This window comes from Microchirus variegatus (genome assembly GCF_963457635.1).
Source record: "Microchirus variegatus genome assembly, chromosome: 1".
Lineage (NCBI taxonomy): Eukaryota > Metazoa > Chordata > Actinopteri > Pleuronectiformes > Soleidae > Microchirus > Microchirus variegatus.
In genome coordinates this window covers 4,444,428-4,463,274 of record NC_139802.1, presented here as the reverse complement: position 1 = coordinate 4,463,274, position 18,847 = coordinate 4,444,428, and the positions used below count along the sequence as shown (strand labels likewise).

Sequence of the window (18,847 nt, the reverse complement as noted above, 5' to 3'; positions counted from 1 at the left end):
TGCTCTGAACTCTAACATACCTCCACCTCAACGCGGCGTGTCATCACAAGTCTGAGAAATGACATAATTATGTGTTAACATCACACGGCTGACCACACACAGTCAGACAGACTGATCCAGAGCTCAGACGCTTTGCATGTTTGCATCCATCCACACCTGAGACTGGTAAGTGAGTCAGAACTCAGCGTGGTTCTCACTCTGATGTAACAGTAATGGTTTTCTTATGAGGTTATCTTGTTGAAAATAGTCTTTAAAGTGACTGTTCTTGGTTGGAAGTGACACTGACACGTCAAGAGGATGATATTTTAAGAATATGTTTGTCACCTTCTCTGACTGGAAACAGGAGTTGTTGATCTACTTCTGCCTCCTTCCAATTTCAGATACAAAAAAACTTGTTTTCTTCTTTTTGGGGAGAACAATATTTGTTACACAGTTGGAGAATTGTGTCTTTGAAATGACTTGGCACAAATGTGTCGTTAATAGCTTCATATGTTCATAAATGGTCTAAAACTTGGTCAACTTGGAAAAAACTTAATTCACAAACTTACCAAACAAGAGCAGCAGCAGCAGCAGATGTTGATTTTCTCCATGGACTTCGGTGCACGGTTAAGACGTCTTACTACTACGACTGAAAGCACCCAAACTATCCCTTTAACTTGATTTCATTTCGACACTATTGGAGCCAAAGAAGTTTAAATGTCTTATTGATTTCCTTCTCGTCGGCCGTCGTTTGTAGACAAACAACACAATCGCTCGCCCGAGGATCATAACAGACAGCACCTGGCCTATTAAAAATATTATTTAGTTGTTATCAGTCAGTCGTGTAAGACTGTCCAATAAAAAAGTAAAAAAAAAAAAAAAAAAGACAGGCAAAGGTCAGGTTTTGGTCATGTGGATGTAATAAGACGAAGGTGATGATAAGTGCAGTAATGTGACAACGAATCACCTCTGTGCTAGTAACACGACCATTCTTTCAGGAAAACAATGATGACACCAGGCACTAATTTTAGTCACATAATCTAGTTTGTCATTTGTCCTTCCTCCCTAATTACCAACCTCGCCTTACTCACTTACTCACTTACTTACTTACTTACTTACTCAAGGCCCTTGTGTTGACATTTGTTCCGTTTTAATTATGGAGCATTTTCAGGACACAGTTCCGGCACGGCTCGACTCAGCACTTTTTTTTTTGCTTTTTTTTAGCACCTACACTAGGGTTCAAAAGTTTGGAGTCACTTAGAAATGTCCTTGTTTGTGAAGGATAAGCACTTTTTTTTCAATGAAAATCACATTAAATTGATCATAAATACACTCTATACATTGTTAATGTGGTAAACGACTATTCTAGCTGCAAACGACCGGTTTTAAATGGAATATGTACATATGTGTATAGAGGCCCATTTCCAGTGATCTAATGGTACATTGCGTTTGCTAATCGTGTTAGAAGACTATTGGATGGTTAGAAAACCCCTGAAAACCCTTGTGCAATGATGTGAGCACAGCTGAAAACAGTTCTGCTGGTTCTTTGACGAAAGCAAAGTTTGACGGGCAAAATTATTGTTTTGAATAAAAATCATTATTTCTAATCTTGTCAGTGTCTTGACTATATTTTCTATTCATTTTGCAACTCTTTTGATGAATAAATGTCTGACTTTTAATGGAAAACACCAACAAAAATTGTACAGGTGAGCCCAAACTTTTGAACGGTAGTGTAGGTACGACAGTAATGGAAAACGAACCAAACCGTGTAGAGTAGAGCCGTGCCGTGCCTAATGTGCACTGTCAGGACTGTAAGTGGAAAAATGCGATTGTCAAAGTTCAATAAGTAATAGTATTATTATTAATTTTAATAGCATGTTATTTTCTTATGACCTCATATATTTCCATAATTAAATTTACTAAACTTTTTTAGAGATAATTGTCTGTTTTTTTGTTTTTTGGCACACCGACCTCAGTATTTCTAAATTCCTGCCTGACAGAAATGTGGATATTTATAGCACTGACATGTAGAAATGATGCTCCACTCCTTTTGTTTTGCCCAAATGAATGCCCTTTAAACTACACAGAAACACATTAGTCATCATCATATACAGTACGTTAGCGTTCGTCTTCCCACATGCGGATCACCTGGAAACACATGGAAATATTTTCGCGCCTGCGGTTTGCGCCGCATACTTTTGTGAACAACAGCAACAATGCTGTAATAGCAAACACAGGCATGATTTCAAAACACAGCACACCCAGTGATTAGCTCTCAGGTTTAATGTTCTACCAGGAAAACTGGAATTATATGGAAGTCCTATCCCACCCATGGAAAGTATGCCTCCACATAATTTACAGTCTAGCAAAACAGGTCGTGTGTGCACTCCGCGGCGTTGCTTACAGGTTTGCTTATACAGTGAAGCATCATGGATGTGCCACGTCTGGTTCGACAGCAAACACTGAAGGTGTGACTTTGTGCCAACAAAAGTACAACATTTTTGAAGTTCAGTTCCCGACAAGCACACGAGGGAGGAGCGTTTTTCAGGTCTTTGATAGATCAATCACACAATAGCACTGGGGGGAGGCCATTGTCCAAAGCAGCAAGAGACCTGGACAGTCTTCTGAGACACACACACACACACACACACACATATGTAAGTGTGGTGCAGTCAACCAGTCTGGTTATGAAAGTCTGTGCCAGGTCGGATGTGAGTTTTGACGTGTCCCTACAGGGTGCCGACTGCATGATGGAAAAACAAATGCCTCGAGTCATAAAAATGTTCTCGTACGGTGCATAAAAGACATCGATTCATTCCCATTATTGTAATAAATGTTAAGCTGAGATTAACAGACGAGCAGGATCGACAGTGGCTCGCGTTAGGTAGGGTCATTTTCTACGATACCGCTTACGAATTCACACATTTCGCACTTCCGTGAATGCGTCTTTCACACACATCTCAGTTGACATTCTTGCCTCGCCTCACCCCGTGGTGCTCCAGGCGGCTAGCCCGTAATCCATCACTATACCCACTGTATAACGACTGTACGGCCTCACCAGCCTGCAACGTAAGCCTAATCACTCACAGAGACATTCGACAAACAGTTTTAACTCCGCTGAAGGCGTGGTTCAGTATGAAAAATCTTCTGACTCCTTTCTTGTAAAAAAAAAAAAAGGACTGAACTTTTAACCCCAGGGAGGTTTGTGTAGACCTGGTGAGAAAGTCCAGAGACGGGAATGCTGGACTGTGCCATGTTTGAGAGGTGAAATGCATCGCAATCAACCATTATATTACTTCTACTTCCTGTTTGTGAAATTGTAGCACAGCTTTAGCCGGTCTAACAATAGCCACCTGAACCCGTGTCCATAAATGGAAGCTTCATCCTCTTCTGTCAACACATCAGGAAGGCGTGATGAGTCTCACAGTTGTGATGACAAAATAAAAAAAGAATCATCTACGTCAATACATAAAAGGGCAGCAACCACTACAGGTTTAGCTGACAGGTTAAAACACGCTCAGTTTAGCTGATGTAGACAAAACGCAGTATGTATTATATACAGTGCACAGTATACCTGATATGTAAAGGTTATGCGGTTCGTCTGTTCCTCTCCTGTACATCATGTACTGTACACAATTTACAGTCCCCTGGTGTCGTCTCCTAAACTAAGGACTCATAGTATACCCTAGTTCCCTGGTGTCCTAGTGAATTTTGGTCAAAATACCATAAGGATGAAGCACCACAGCAGTTCAATCAATCTGCCAAAACAGCCCTGTTCAGAACCCTATGTTTAGCAGTAAAAAAAAAAAAAAAAAATCTTAAGGGACAGGAAATGACATCAGCCACAGAGGCTACTGGGAGCTAACAGCAGTTAGCATTTGGAAAAGTGATCAGGCTCTAGCAGGCACATTGCCGTCATATATAACATGTATCCACTGGACAGATAAATCCTCTGATGCTGGAAGTTTGTGTAGAACTCTGTGCTGCACTGTGGAGCCAAAAATAGAACTTACGTTGCGCTCGCCAGCACTCTCGCATGTTTTACGGACAAAGCGGAGCTCCGTGAGACAACAATTCCAGGAATTTAGCGCATTTTGACATCTGAGTGAGCGCGGAAGTCAACATCGTGTGATTCATCTCCTGTACTTAGACTGAGGAGGCCCACAAAAACACGAGTGAGTCATCTTTTTTCACACTTTGCCGACTCATAGGGCCGCCAGAGTCCCAAATATAAGGATTTAAAGCGGAAATAAGTAGTTTATAGTGCCATCTAGAGGAGAGGCTGAAATTTACAACAAAGACCTGCTGCTCTGCTCACCCCCTCCCTTCCCTGAGCGCTACGGTATCCGCAGCTGGTCAAATGTCGTCCTCGTCGTCTTTCTCCGTGTCAGCAGATGAGGTTCGTGAGGCGAGGGAGAGGGCGAGCTACCGCGGCCGTAGCAGACGAAGCGGAGAGAGAGGAGGCGGGACTTCCGCTACAAGTAGAGAGACACTTGTTTTGTTCTCTCGCGTTTGTCCTTACAGGCTCCAGTAGAAACATGGCGTCTCGCTGCTAACAGTGGCTATGCAACCGCGGTCCACGGTCATGTTATTTAACATGACTTTTTGAAACACTACGAAAATGAAACAAAAACTATTATAAAGTGACTAGACAATGCAGGAGCACATAATATGCATAAAAAAGTGGATTTTGGGTTATATAAACCCATAAATACTACATATTGTACCTTTAAATGATTAAAAAGTTGATTTTGCATTATATGGGACCTTTAACAAAAATAGTGCACGACTTGCATATTTCTCAATGTGAAGTTGTAAAAACAACAAATTATATTTTTACATTTCAAGTCGCCAACAAGGACCTGCCACTAGTTTCCAAAAGTTAATAATCACATTGATGGAAGTGGCAAACACAGACGAAGGCTGGCTGCTGGAAACACTCAGTCCCTATGATTAAAAACTTTGACAACGCAGTGATGATAACCATTATGTGCTTAACTGTCGGCGGTTTTCTCGAGACCTTATTCAGTTACATACTTAAATAGAAGTCGGCGTTGCATAACAAACATTACCTCCGACTCCACTGCAACAAAGCCCTGTGGCCAAAACACAAACATGACGCCAAACGCGCTGCAGCACAACGGTCACAACAGACACCTGGTGCCATTTAAAAGTGGAGGAACATGCAGCACTGACTGAATGTTGATGACAAAGTACAATCTTTATTGGACTCTTCTTTTCTTTTGGGCTACATTTTACCCGTCGTGTTAAGACACATTATTTCTACTGTTATCTTTTCCAGGAAAGTCAACTGAACTACTTAACACAGACTAATCCTGTTGAGCAGAGAACCGGTTATACCCAAGTCCATCTGTTCAAGGGAAATTTGCAAGAACAAGATCATACATTTCAACGTGAGAGTTTTATTTGCATGTCGTTTTATGCACGAAAAAAAAAAAAAAAGGATCTACTTCGTGAAGTACAATTTTTCCAGTGAACAATTACAGTTTGTACCAGCTCATGAACTAACAAATCAAACGTGTACCGTGGAAAGAGAGAAGCATTACAGCGGAATGTACTGAATTATAACCGATTATTCAGTTTCTTTCTACAAAATCTTACAAAAAAACAATTCAGATAACTATAACAAGTGAAATGCAAAACAACAGGTTGTAGTCATTTTAAGGCAGTATAATGACATAACATTACATTCTTATGTTTGACTTCATATAATGAATGCATAGGATTTCTGCAGCTTCAGCCAGTTTGTGAAGTTTGAGAAACATTTACAAAAGATATTTGTAAAAAAAAAGGTCTAAGGTGTGTTGTACTTTCACCGCTACAGATACAGTGATAACTACTCACCGGGCAGAGTTTAAACTCCCTTTAACATGATATTTATTACTAGTTTGGAAAAATAATGTGCACCTCTGTCTAAAAAAATACCTTTAAGACGTTTCTGTGTATTAGTGTCACAACAGATTATACATCGTGTTTGAGTGAGTAGAAAAGGCCAGACATAGTAATAACTATAAGCACTCACACTATAGAACACATATATATATATATATATATATACTTTTTGATTACAGGGAACACAATCCAAATTTCATTCATTCATCAGGAATCATTTACAGTACTCAACCATTAGATCTGGTTATGAAAGTTATTTGTGCATTACAATAGGAAAACTGGGAGGAATTCAGAGTTTTAGTGTTGAACCGCTGGCAGTTTTAAAATCTCCGTCATGTCCATCATAATGATCTCAGTGTTAACACTCAGTTCCACCTGTGATCTGTGAACGGCACAGGATCTAAACATGTCCGGCACGTAAACGGTTCGCATCAGGAAATAATGAGAACATTATTCGTCAGTCAGTCAGTGTCTTCACTTTGAACACTTTCATTTCCCCACAGTATTTGTATAACAAAGGTGTATTGGTGTTCAGGGAAAGGTTAATGTTGATTCTTGTGTTTGTGTAAAAAAAAAAAATGAAATGGGGACAGACGTGTGTCCTTTGTGGACATGAAATATGATTATATTAGGTTTTCTGTTATTGGTTTTATATGTGTATAAATACATATAAATACTCAGCACCAGGTTCTACTTCTTTTTTTTATTTTCTTGTTCTTGTTTTTGTAAACAAGTTTGAAATATAATTAGATTTTATAGTATGGTACCATAAGTGCTTGATGCGAAAATCTCTCAAATGGTTTGGGACGTATTGGCAGTTTACCATGTTCGTGAATCGCATTCTTTCCAACTATACCAAGGAGTAAAATCAGAGTGCATTGTTGTCGTCTGAAGTAAATTCCCTGAAATGAAGAGGATGTTTTGTTTCCTTCCATTCACTTGGGTGGGGAAAATCCTTTTACCCTCCTCAACTCTACAATATGGCTAATTAAGACGTAGTGTTCATCCTTCCTAAACTACACGACCGTACCACAATACAATAATGTGTTGTTGCAGTGCTATATTTTCTCCCCCCTCATACCTGTCTCCTAAGTGCTGCTCTAACAGGAGCTGGTCTGGAGGTGGCTCTCAGTGAGAATGGAGGTGATGGAGGAAGGGTCATAAATGCTGTCATCGTCGTCTGAGCTGAGAGCCGACGAGTCCAAAGTCGGCCGCATTTTCGCTTGACTCTTCCTCCTGCGACACATCATTATCACACCACCATCATCATCATGCATACTGTTAAAATGATTTACTGGAACAGAGTTATTCTTTCATCGACACGGCCAGTGCTCCCCCTGCTGGTGAAACACACAGGAATAAACTGTAGTTTCCTGCTAGTGGGAGCATGTCTGGAATTTGATTTCCCCATTGCTTTCGCCGTTTAATGAAATACCTTTTCACACCTGGGTGAAAAGACGCTGACGCTCTTACGCGCATCACGTTGTGAAATGTTGCGCCTTAGTGAGACTGAGGAAATTACTACCAGGTGACCGTGTGTAACAGCTGAAGAATCTGGAGTTTTCACACATCATCTGGATTTCAGGTTTAATCATTTCGTACACACAGCTGTGATCGTCCCACTGTCCGGAAATGTCTTGTGCGATCGTGACCAAGAGCTCACAGTGAGTAACGGAGTTGGACGAGCAACAGAAAAACTGAGACAACGAAAAAAAAAAAAAAAATGCTTACTTGATCTCAGCCTCCAGAGCTGTGACTCGGCCCTGTAAGGCCTCTTTAATCTCCATCTGTTCCTCCATGTCTCTCTGAGCTTTCCTTCTGAGACCCTCGACCCTTTCCAGCTCCGTCTCTCCTTCATCCACCTGCCTCTTTAGAGCCTTCACTCTCAGAGCAAACTGCAACACAGAGCAAGGTTGATGTTGTTGTTTTTTTGTTTTTTTTTAATGACATACACTGTCTGATATATGCACCTGGTTTCTCTGCTCAGTGTGTGCTTCTCTCTCCTCGTCCATTGTCATATTGAGGTCTTTAAGTTTCCTCTCCAGACGACGCTGAGACGCCAAGATCGAGTTTTTCTCCCTTTTTTTTTATAAACAAGAACAGAACATAAGACATAATGAGCATTTTAATGATTAAATGAATCACTGAATCTCAGCCATAATTAACATCAGGAGAACATTTGCCACATCATTGCTCCCATTAGGTTATTAAGTCTGGTTATGTGTACACATACACTATCGCTCAAAAGTTTGGGGTCACTTGGAAATTTTTCAATAAATATAAGTTAAATGATTAAGATGAAATGTTTTTTAATGGAATATGTACATAGAGGCCCATTTCCAGTGTTCTAGTGGTGCATTGTGTTTGCTAATCACATTAAAAGGCTATTGGATGATTAGAAAACCCTTGAATATCCTTGTGCAATGATGTTAGCACAGCTGAAAACAGTTTTGCTGGTTCTTTGATGAAAGGGCAACATTATTATTTAGAATAAAAATCATTATTTCTAATCTTGTCAATGTCTTGACGATATTTTCTATCCATTTTGCAACTCTTTCGATGAATAAAAGAGTGACTTTTAATGGAAAAAATTGTATGGGTGACCCCAAGTGGTAAGTAAACCCAATGAATGAAGATTAAATATTATAGAAGAAGTTTTCTGTCTGCACTGCACCTTTCCTCGCTGCGTAAGCTTTCTTCAAGCTCCTGGATCTTGTTCTCCAGCTGGGAGACTCCTGCTGAGGAGCGAGACTGACCCTCCATGTCAACCACACGACTCTTCAGCTCCTTCAGCTGTTGACACACACACACACACACAAAAAAAACAGTCAGGGGAGAGGGTTTGTGTCGTAATTTCACCTTGATTGTGTTAAAGTGAAGATGTAAAAGTGGTGATGAGCAAAAAAACAGATGTGAAAGATTGTGCACAGACTTGTCTCTCCAGGGTGTTCTTGTCCAGCTCCAGGTCCTGTTTGGTCGACCTCTCCTGCATGAGCTCAGAGCGGAGCTGATCGATCTGGTCTCTGCTCCTCGTCACCCGATCGGTCAGCATTTCCGCACTGCTTTTCTCCTCCTCCAGCTCCAACTCCATGCGCTTCAGCTTGTCCTGACAGATGTTTATGAGAGTAAATGTGTATGTTGTTTCTGTTGCTTTATACGGTACACTTTAATGTGTGCGATCACTATATCATCTTGATATCAAGGCTTTGTGCTATGTCAGAATTACACTTTAAAGATTCACGACAACATAATTGCAATGGCCATACGTACAATAATCTATAAACTTTGTATGTGACGTACAGATACAAATAAAGCATTCAAGTAAGGGTGTCAGTATTTCATTCTTACAATAAGTGAAACTATTTTCGTTAGGGACTCATTTGCATTATATAAATAAAAAAACATGAAACCATAACATTATGGTCATCTTTCCCATGTGTTTCATTCTCTTTATTCTTCCAAACCAGGAGTTTAAGACATGCTCATATCTAACCTCCAGAAGGCGAATCTCCCGTGTTTTCTCATTGTAGCTGTTTTTGCTGTTCTCCAACTCTCCCTCCAGGTGGCGCAGTCTGTTGCTAAGAAGCTCTTTATCCAACTGATGGTTGTCTCTCTCTTCACACACAAGCATGATCTCCTTCTTATGTCTTGATGTCTAGTAAAAAAAAAAAATGTATCATATTAGAAATGGTCATGCGTGTGCATGAATTAGATCTGCATGAAATCTGTCAAGCATGTACAATAAAAACTGGACAAACTCAGTACAGATACAATTTGCATGATTAAAACACATTTCCAGTCCAAACAGGAGAGTAAACATGCACAAAGACACACAAAATAACACAAACACTCACTTCTTCCTCAAGTCTTTTTAAACTCGTGCGACTTCTTTCAAGCTCAGAATGAACGTCTTCTTCATGACGCTGCACCTCCTGCATTTCCTTGCGCGCCTTCTCCCTCAGCTCCTCCAGCTGAACCCGAAGAACCTGCGTCTCCTCTCTCGAGGACACGGTTAGTGTGTCATACTGACACGGAGGAAGAGGGGACAAAAACCAAAAACATGGATGAATATTTGGTCCAGTATGTCCTCGAGTGAGGGATGCTCTCAGACTTCTGTCATTTCCAAACATCTAAGTTGGGTTTCTCCTTCTTACCTCTTTGTTGAGTTTGTCTAGAGATCTCTCTTGTTGTTGTTTGGTCTCTACGAGTTGGCCGATAGTTTGTCTGAGCAATTCCTTGTCTTTCTCTACATCCTCCAGACGCAGAGCGAGTTCACGGTGCTCTTGGCTCAGTCTGGAAGCTTTTCTCTTGGCCTCATCCAGCTCAGATCTCAGGCCCCTAACCTCAGAGTGCAGGGCGAGCTCCGTCTCTGAGCTCTCTGTAGCACTGGTCTGCAGCTGAGCCTGAGGATACCACGGAGGATTTTCAGTTACACTTCAAAAAATCTCCAAGATACCCAACAGCCTGGGCTGGAGAGAGAGTGTTGTGTGAGAGGATGCAATGTTACCTCTAATCGTGAGAGTTTCTCTTTGTGACGCGTGTTGGCCTCTTTCTGTTCCTGCTGGGAATCTTGAAGCAAGTTAAGGTCCATCTGAGCCCTGCTTAGATTTGTTTTACTGGACTCCAGGTCGTCTTCAGCCAGTGAGAGTTTCTCTTTGAGCTGGGTAGCTTCAGTGAGTGCCACGTCAAGCTTCTGCTCCAGCTCTGTGATAGTGGCCGGGTCTGGGAGCTAGAAGTATGATGACAAATCATTTAAATTGCATTTCACTTGGTGTTGTGTCGTTGCAGCATCTTTTATTCTTTTTGGACTGAGGTAAAGTTTCACTTCTGGTAGAAGCAGTCACATCTCACCAGTCAGAGCGTGTGTTGTTGATAATGTGACATTAAATCTACAAAAATAAGCAACCTGACCACCAGCTCCTCATCAACAGACCCTGATTCCATCCATTTCTTACAAAAATTCACATTATTAAAGCCAAGACCTTAAATGATCTATGTAGAAAGCTTTGAATGTCTTCTGTGATATTTAACTTACCCGTTTGTTTTTCTCCTGTGCTCTGGCACAGTCATCTTTGGCCCTCTGCAGTTGGCCCTTTAGCCTGTCAATCTCATACTTCATCTCTGCCTCTTGGTTCTGGTGAGTTTTCTTGATGGCGATGACCTCCATGACCTTCTTGTCAAACTGGGTCATGTGCTTCTCCACCTCAGCCTTAGCCTTCTGTAGATCAGCGGTGGATCGCTGGAGCTCCTGCACATAAACATGAACAATTTGATGGACGGAAACATGTGTTTATTGTTCACCGGTGTCACAGCGATTGCACGAACATGAGCGCGTTTACTGCACCTGGTTGAGAGTCTGTGATTGGCTAGGGTCTGGCATCTGTTGTTTCATGGTGCTCACTCGGTCCTGGAGCTCCTTCAGTTCCTCCTCAAACTCCTCCTTATCCATGCGAGCTTGCAGAAGTCTGGAACGTGAGCATAACATGTAACGTGAGCCAAATATGCCACTCGTGTGCTGCTCGATTAGCTGATCAGTGGCCACTGGATTACACGGACGAATCATTGCAAGCGAGTTTAATTTATTTCGAAGTCATCAATGGGGAACATTCCATGTTAGCGCATTAGAGACATCAACAGTGAGTCAAGTCTACAGTATTGTTTTTTCTTTTGCTACACACTCACAAAAATAGACCACCCACACCTCTCACTTTTAATCTGTGTTTTAATCTGGATCGTTACACCGTACAGACACACAGTCAATAAAATGCTAAAGTAAAAACACCAGCGTGTGGCTGATCATCAGAATCATTTCCGCTTAACCCCAGTAGGACCCCTGCCTTAGTGAATTCTTGGTCCATATTTGAACGTGATTCATGCGTGGGTGGCCTTGACACTACAACTAGTCGGCTAGTCATGTCTAAACACAAATGCTGTTCAATTAGTGACTCTCACGGTGTTTCGGGACTGCTGGGTGGCTCTCTGACAGAGAGGAGAGGAAGAAACAGTGACCAGGTAAAATAAAAAGAAAAGAGACGGACACACATTAGTAGAACAGCAGGTGCACAGTGAGAGGATGTAATGCGTGTCCGTGTAAACACTGGATATCCCAAACACAGACAGGTGATAAGGATGAATACATGATGGAAATGTTTAAACTGTTTTTAAGTGACTCACTCTTGTTTAGTCGTCCTCAGCTCATCCCTGGTGGAATGAAACTGCTCCATCCAGTGGCTGCTCTCGTCTCTGCAGTCCTCCAACTGCTGCTGGAGAGAGCGAACTGATGTATTCACACGTAACCGCTCGGCTTCAATCCCTGCGTGAGACTAAAGCAGAATACAGAGGAGGGCGTATTAAGAGCTTATTGTATAATTTACCGAACATGTCATGAATAGCATTCTCGGTGTAGATTGACGTCCATTAAGATGTCATGTTAGTTCTCTTAATGAAGGAGGTCAAATGTCTCCTTGAAATACTATTTATTTATGATTTTTAGAGCTCTATGTGCAGAACATGCTACTGTAATTGGGGCTGCTATTTTGCACACAGCACTGATAAACAGCAACAAGCTACCACTGTAAAGTTAGAACCGTTTTAGAGAGAGTAGATTACAACAGTAATGTCAAAATGGAAGTTCTGTAGAGGGAACCTTGACTGATTATCAAAGTTTAATTACAGGTTTAAAACAACCATAGTTGACAAGTGTGCTAAAACATATAACAGACCAACAATGCTCAGCAGAAAATCCCCTAAATCCCTAAATCCAGGTCCAAGGGGAGGATGTCCCTGCTGCCAGAAGAGCTTCAGCTAAGACTGAGCAGAGGAACAAAGTTAACCTCTAAGCAGCTCCAAATAACAGAATACTAGTTATATTCTTGAAATATTTGTGTTTACCATTAATTAGGTAGACTGTTTCTACCTGCCATATTCTTGCTTGTACCACCAAGAAATAGATTAATTTAGCAGGTAAAGTTCAAGGAGCCATAACAAGCTAACTAACTGGAAGAAAGGCCAATAGAGGAGCTGAAGGAATAACATTAAGTTGACAGAACCAATATTTCCATTTCCTATTTATTAACGCAGTGTCAAAATTAAAAGAAAAGAGAAAAAGACGAGAAAGCTGTGTGATCATTGAGTGGAAACCAGTTTCATTCTTTAAGTGGAATGCGTCAAACCTTTCAAATGAGGAATCTGCACACTACTAGGATGTCATTTAATCTGATGTTAATAATGTTTTGTGCCATTACATCAATGTAAAGCTTTAAACAACACCATCCTCAACAAGCAGATGGTTTTCACCATCCTCAACAAGCAGACAGCACTTGAAAACACTTGAGATATGTTCACTGTAGGACAAAGATGTCAAACTCTGGCCCGCAGGCCAAATTTGGCCCACAGTGTAATTATATTTGGCCCACGAGGCAATACCAAAAGATTACTAGGGCTGGCCCCCCGGTATATAGCATCCGCGACTATGGTCATCGCAACAGTCATAGCGTCCCTATGCTACTACTGGCACTGTGCCACCCCTCCCAGAAATGAGGAAAATAAAGGCAGAAAACGGGAACTTGGGAGGTGGGGAGGCTGAATATCTGTTTACAAAAGACAGCCCCGTTTGTTTTGTATGTGGAGCCAACGTGACTATAACATTAGATGCCACTATGATACAAAACATCACGACAAGTACAAGGACCTGGACGTTACTCAAATATGCCAGAAAGTAGAAGAGATGAAAAGAAGTTTGGTTTCACAACAGACTATGTTCAAAAAAGCCACATCAGAGAGTGAAGCTGCAGTAAAGGCTAGTTTTATTGTGGCAGCAGAGATCACACAATCAGCCCAACCCTTTCAGTGAGGGAGAGTTATAAATATCAAAGTTGGCCTACGACTTTGTCCAAGTTTTACATTTTGGCCCACTGTGATTTGAGTTTGACACCACAGCTGTAGTAGATTTGGGGATTGGGCAAAATATAGACTCTCTTAATTGGTGTGAGTGTGTGAGAGAGTGGATGGTCTCTATGTGTCCCTGTGATGGACTGGTGACCTGTCCAGCATGTACCCTGCTTTTCAGTCTATATCAGCTGGGATTGGCACCAGCGCCCCCCCATTGTCCCTCATGTGGAGGATAAATCAGCAGAAAATGAAGATGATGTTAATTTCTGCTATTGGCATGCAGCTCTCAGCAGACAGACGGACCTGGCCATAACACAGCCCTCCGCTCACCTCTATTTTCAATCACATAAAAAGATTTGACCAATCTATCCGATTGAAACCATTTTCCTTTCAAATCTAACTTGCGCGTGTGTGCCCACACCTGAGACACCTGTTCCATGCTGCTGCGGAGCTTCTCCATGTCGCCACTGTACTGCTCTCTGAGCGCCTCTATCTCTCTGTCGTGTGTGGCCACCTCGTCCTTCAGTGCTCCTTTCAGAGCCGTGAGCTCCCTCTCCCTCTGCCTCAGCGTCTCCTCCAGCTTGTGTTTCAGCTGGCAGACGTCCATCAGCTGTGTCTGACAAGACACCAGGTCCTGCAAACATAAGGGATCGTACAGTAAACTTGATGGGGCAGCTGACCACGAAGCATAATGTTATTTTATTTCTCAGCTATTCAACTTGTTAATATGATGCTACAAGAGCAGTCTAGAGACGCAATTTTATTTTATTTTCTGTTTTTCTCTGCATATCACTATTTCAGTACCGTCTTGCTGCCATTATCTCTCCTTAGTTCATCCTGAAGCTCAGCCAGCTGGTCCTCCATCCCTCTGACTCGTGCCTCTGCATTCTCCCTTTCCATACGCAGCTGAGTCAGCCTGCGAGAAAAAAGAGAGTGCATACAAACCACCATGTGATTCTTCTATTCAAATAACAATGAAATGCTAACTTGGCCTCGTGAATAAGATACACTAACTGCTTGTTCGTGAAACAGTGGGAATTGTGGGCTTGAAAACAAAGTGGAGTTGTCTCCGTCTTACTCCTGAACACAGTGGTACCACGCTTTTACTCTATGTTTTATATGCATGTGCTTTTGTGCCCTCACTCTGATTGGGTTTCATTTAATTCCGTCTTCTTCCGGTCCAGCATCTCCCGGAGTTGCAGGTTTTCATCCAGACAGCATTCCAGCTCAGCTTTCAGAGCGACTTCAGAGTCCTGCACACAAGCAAACGTGATGAATAAATGAGAGCAGTGAAATACGAGACAGCAGGTTGCACTGGCTGCATAAACAATGGGCTTTTAGGAAACGTACACGCATGCTGGCATTTTCCAATGCGATCAATATGCATACAGGATTAAGTTCTTGGGAGCTATTAGGGATTAAATCCTGCCCTGATTCCTTGAAATAACATATGATGAGACATTACTGAAGTAAGATTATTGTGTATGTGCCCTTTTAAGGATTAATCAAGACAATTAATCTGAAGCACAATCCAAGAAACCCCCAGCCCTCTTGGTTAGATTAGTTAAAACCACATTTAACTCTGAGGGGAGTCTCCTGCTGTTGCAACAGGCCAACAACTACTTCCTTCCTTGATTGTCAGTGCTTCCATTAAAAGGAGTGTTTGTGTGTGGCACTGGATGAGCTCCATGCAACAGGAGTTAAGTAAAAGTGGCAGATTCATCTGAGAATATCAACATCCTCCAGTTACAGCCAGTTCCACTGATCTGGCTGAATTTAAGGCTTCATGGATGCAAAAATTACAGAACTAACAGAGCAAAAACTAACAAATAAAAAATAATCATATCAGCAGTGCTTGCTCATACACAATAATTCCAGTTTCGCTCACCAGTTTTTTCTCCTGCAGGCCAGTTTGTAGTTCAGCGATTTTTCTCTCAAGCACCCTCTTTTCTCTCGTCCACTCGTCCCTCGGCATTTCATTGGGCTGAGGGAAAATGTGTGAGGCGACACAAATGGTATTAGCAGCTTGCCCATATCATTTATTTAATTTAATATATGAATCAGAACTTTTGAAAAAAGGGCCTAACTTTTCTACTCGGTATCCTCTGAAAGATGAGCTTGACTTTGTGCCTGACCACAGCGTCACTCTCATTATTTCTGAAGAAAAGGATAAAAATACACATTTTGTAGTATTTCAACTATTAAAAACTATGTGTGTTTAATAAGAGAAGGTTAATGATGAAATGCAAGTCCGTACCCTTGCTTCAGAATGTTGTAAACAGTCTGCATGACCTGCTCCTCCTCACTGCTCTTCTCGGCACTCTGACCCTGGTCCAGCAAAAGGTCAGGGGTCACCTTTAGACATAGATCAGAAAACTACTCTTGCAAATTTGCATGCTCTGTGGTGTGGGCAAGCAAAAGCACATACACGTATTCTTTATTTCAATAATAACGTTCACTTCTTACTTGTGCCTCAGTCAGACTGGGCTGCGGTGCTGCCACAGGACCATATCTCCCTGATGAAGACCACTGATTAGCAGAGTGCCCAGGGAAACCGGTGACGGCTTCCTGGCTGCGTGTCAAGCTGCTGTGAGTTGAGGATGGAGGTGACGTGAGGTGGTTGGGGCTGAGAGCAGGAGATGTAGCCGTGTGATCTTGTTGATGGAAGCGTCTCTGTTGGTCCACAGTGCTGCCACCGTCAAACCTGTCCACTAGTCTGTTAACACCGCTCTGTCTCTGATTAGACTGAAACTCATTTGTCGGTTGAGGACGGTCAGGGTAGGAGTGATCGTCTCTCACTGACCCGTTGAGCCCCGTCTGATACGAACCACCCCACGCATTCCTCTCCACGCCCCTCTCTCTACCACCGACGTGCCGGTGCTGCTCTCTCTCTCCTCTTAATCCTAATCCTCCATCCAGGTTTCCATAACTCCCAGACTTCCCATCCCCTGGTGGCCTGGACATCTGAAAATCATCATTACCTGCCCCTCCCTCTCCATCCCTGTCCAGCAGTGACCCATGGGACTGGGCCCGGCGCAGTGCCGCTCCTTGCCCTCTTCCACTTCCTCCTCCCACATCCACCCCCTGTGGTTCCGACTCTGCCGCGTCTCTCCTGCGTGGAAGGCTACTGTAGCCCGACGGGTAATGGGTCTTGAGCTGAACCCCATACGAGTCTCCTTTGTGTCCGTCCTTCAGGACCACGTATGGTTGACCGTCGATTCCCTGCACCCTCACTGCCACGCCATATTTGGATGAGGCATGAGTCTTGGGCTTCGGCTGGTACCCGGGCTGTCCCCCACTTGCTTCACAGATGTCATTGATGAAGCGGATCTGGACGCCGTGGTCCACTGGGGTCTTCCGACCTGAGGATGGTGCACTCATGCTGTTAACAAAGAGAAGATTACAGTCAGACAGGACGACAGGGGAAGATCAGGGGAAGTCTGACAACATGTTAAGTTTTAATCGAGCATTATATGATATTAAGGATAAGAGCTGAAACGATTAATCAATGATTCGATTATTAATCGATTACTAAATTAATTGGCAACTATTTAGATAATCGGTTTGAAGCTTTTTTCATGATTAAAACAAGATTTCTGACTGTTAGCTTCTTAAATGTGAATATCTTCTTAGTTTCTTTGCTTCACATAACAAAGAAATCATTAAAACGGAATCATTTTGGTTTGTGGACAAAACAAGACATTCAAGAACATCATCATTTCCAGGTTTGACGAACACTGATCAACGTTTTTTTAAACATTTTATGACATTTTACGGACCAACCGATTCATCGATTAATCGAGAAAATAATCAACAGATTAATCGATTACGAAAATAATCGTTAGTTGCAGCTCTATTAAGGATGTGAAAATTTCGCATTACTTATTAGTAGAGCTGCAACTAACGATTACTTTCAAAATCTATTCATCTGTCGATTATTTTCTCAAATCATCGAGTAAGCATTTGGTCCATAAAATGTCAGAAAATGTAAAAAAAACATTGATCAGTGTTTGTTAAACCGAGAAATGATGATGTTCTCGAATGTCTTGTTTTGTCCACAAACCAAAATGATTTCTTTGTTATGTGGAGCATAGAATCAGAGAAAATATTCACATTTAAGAAGCTAAAACAATCAGAAATCTTGCTTTAATAATGAAAAAAGCTTCAAAACAATTAAGCCATTATCAAAATAGTTGACGATTAATTTAGTAATTGATTAATAATCGATTCATTGTTTCAGCTCTACTTATTAGCGTCATCTTGTTCAATTCACAGCAGCTTGCATGTTCTCCCCACATACAGTACATACCTGGCCCACTATACCAGAAAACAAACCCTAAATACAAAAGGATTATTAATGGTTTGGCTGAGGACGTACATACAAGTATGTAGGTGTTCCCACGCCTTTAACATAAGAGTGAAGTGCAAGATATTGCTACATAGGTCTCTCTAGAGCAGTTTAATACATAATACATCTATTAATTAAACTTTAAATCATAGAGGGGTGACCTTCAATCGCGTATAAGAGCGACAAAGGTAAGTAAAAAGTAAAAGCAAGGTGTCAAGAGAAATTCATTGATAAAAAACATTTGAATTATGTCAATTTGGCAGCCCTTAACGGACAGAATATAAATGTGACATTGAAAGAAATGTAAGAGTGTGTTGTATATTGTTCCATGAGTCAGCTGCACTTAGTGGTGTGCACAGACACGCACGACGCTCAATGCAAACCAAGAGAAAAGAGATTTTAGAATTTACTCATGGAACAGTTTTTAAAACAAGACAATTTTAGGAGCAGGTCTGATTAGGTCCATCTGACTGGCATAGCAATATTGATAGGTTATCTGGTAGTTTAGAGCCTTTATCGCTGAACAAATACCAATGTCTCTCTTCAAGAGGTGTCCATTCATCATTACTGTAAAGAGTGCAGTGATGTATTCTGTAAATATCAGCAGTCATAAATCAGAGTGGAGAGAGTCCAGTGTTTATCAAGAAAACAGAACTGCACATTTTTTCCACTGAAAATTTCACAGTTATTTCATCCAAAGCTGTGGGATATATTGGC

General features: G+C 41.7%; 1 protein-coding gene across 1 annotated transcript; it reads right to left on the bottom strand.

Annotated features, from left to right (window-relative positions):
• Positions 1-6,992: 6,992 nt before the first annotated feature.
• On the bottom strand, positions 6,993-17,163 carry cgna (cingulin a; the record flags this gene model as incomplete). Its single annotated transcript, XM_083890509.1, has 20 exons — positions 6,993-7,128; positions 7,624-7,787; positions 7,863-7,971; positions 8,567-8,685; positions 8,825-8,998; positions 9,386-9,547; positions 9,747-9,917; positions 10,047-10,295; positions 10,400-10,621; positions 10,928-11,140; positions 11,237-11,357; positions 11,845-11,871; positions 12,067-12,215; positions 14,204-14,416; positions 14,587-14,698; positions 14,926-15,035; positions 15,671-15,766; positions 15,870-15,939; positions 16,040-16,137; positions 16,249-17,163. 20 exons carry the CDS (start codon positions 17,161-17,163, stop codon positions 6,993-6,995), a joined length of 3,630 nt encoding a protein of 1,209 aa, XP_083746635.1.
• Between the last annotated feature and the right edge of the window lie 1,684 nt (positions 17,164-18,847).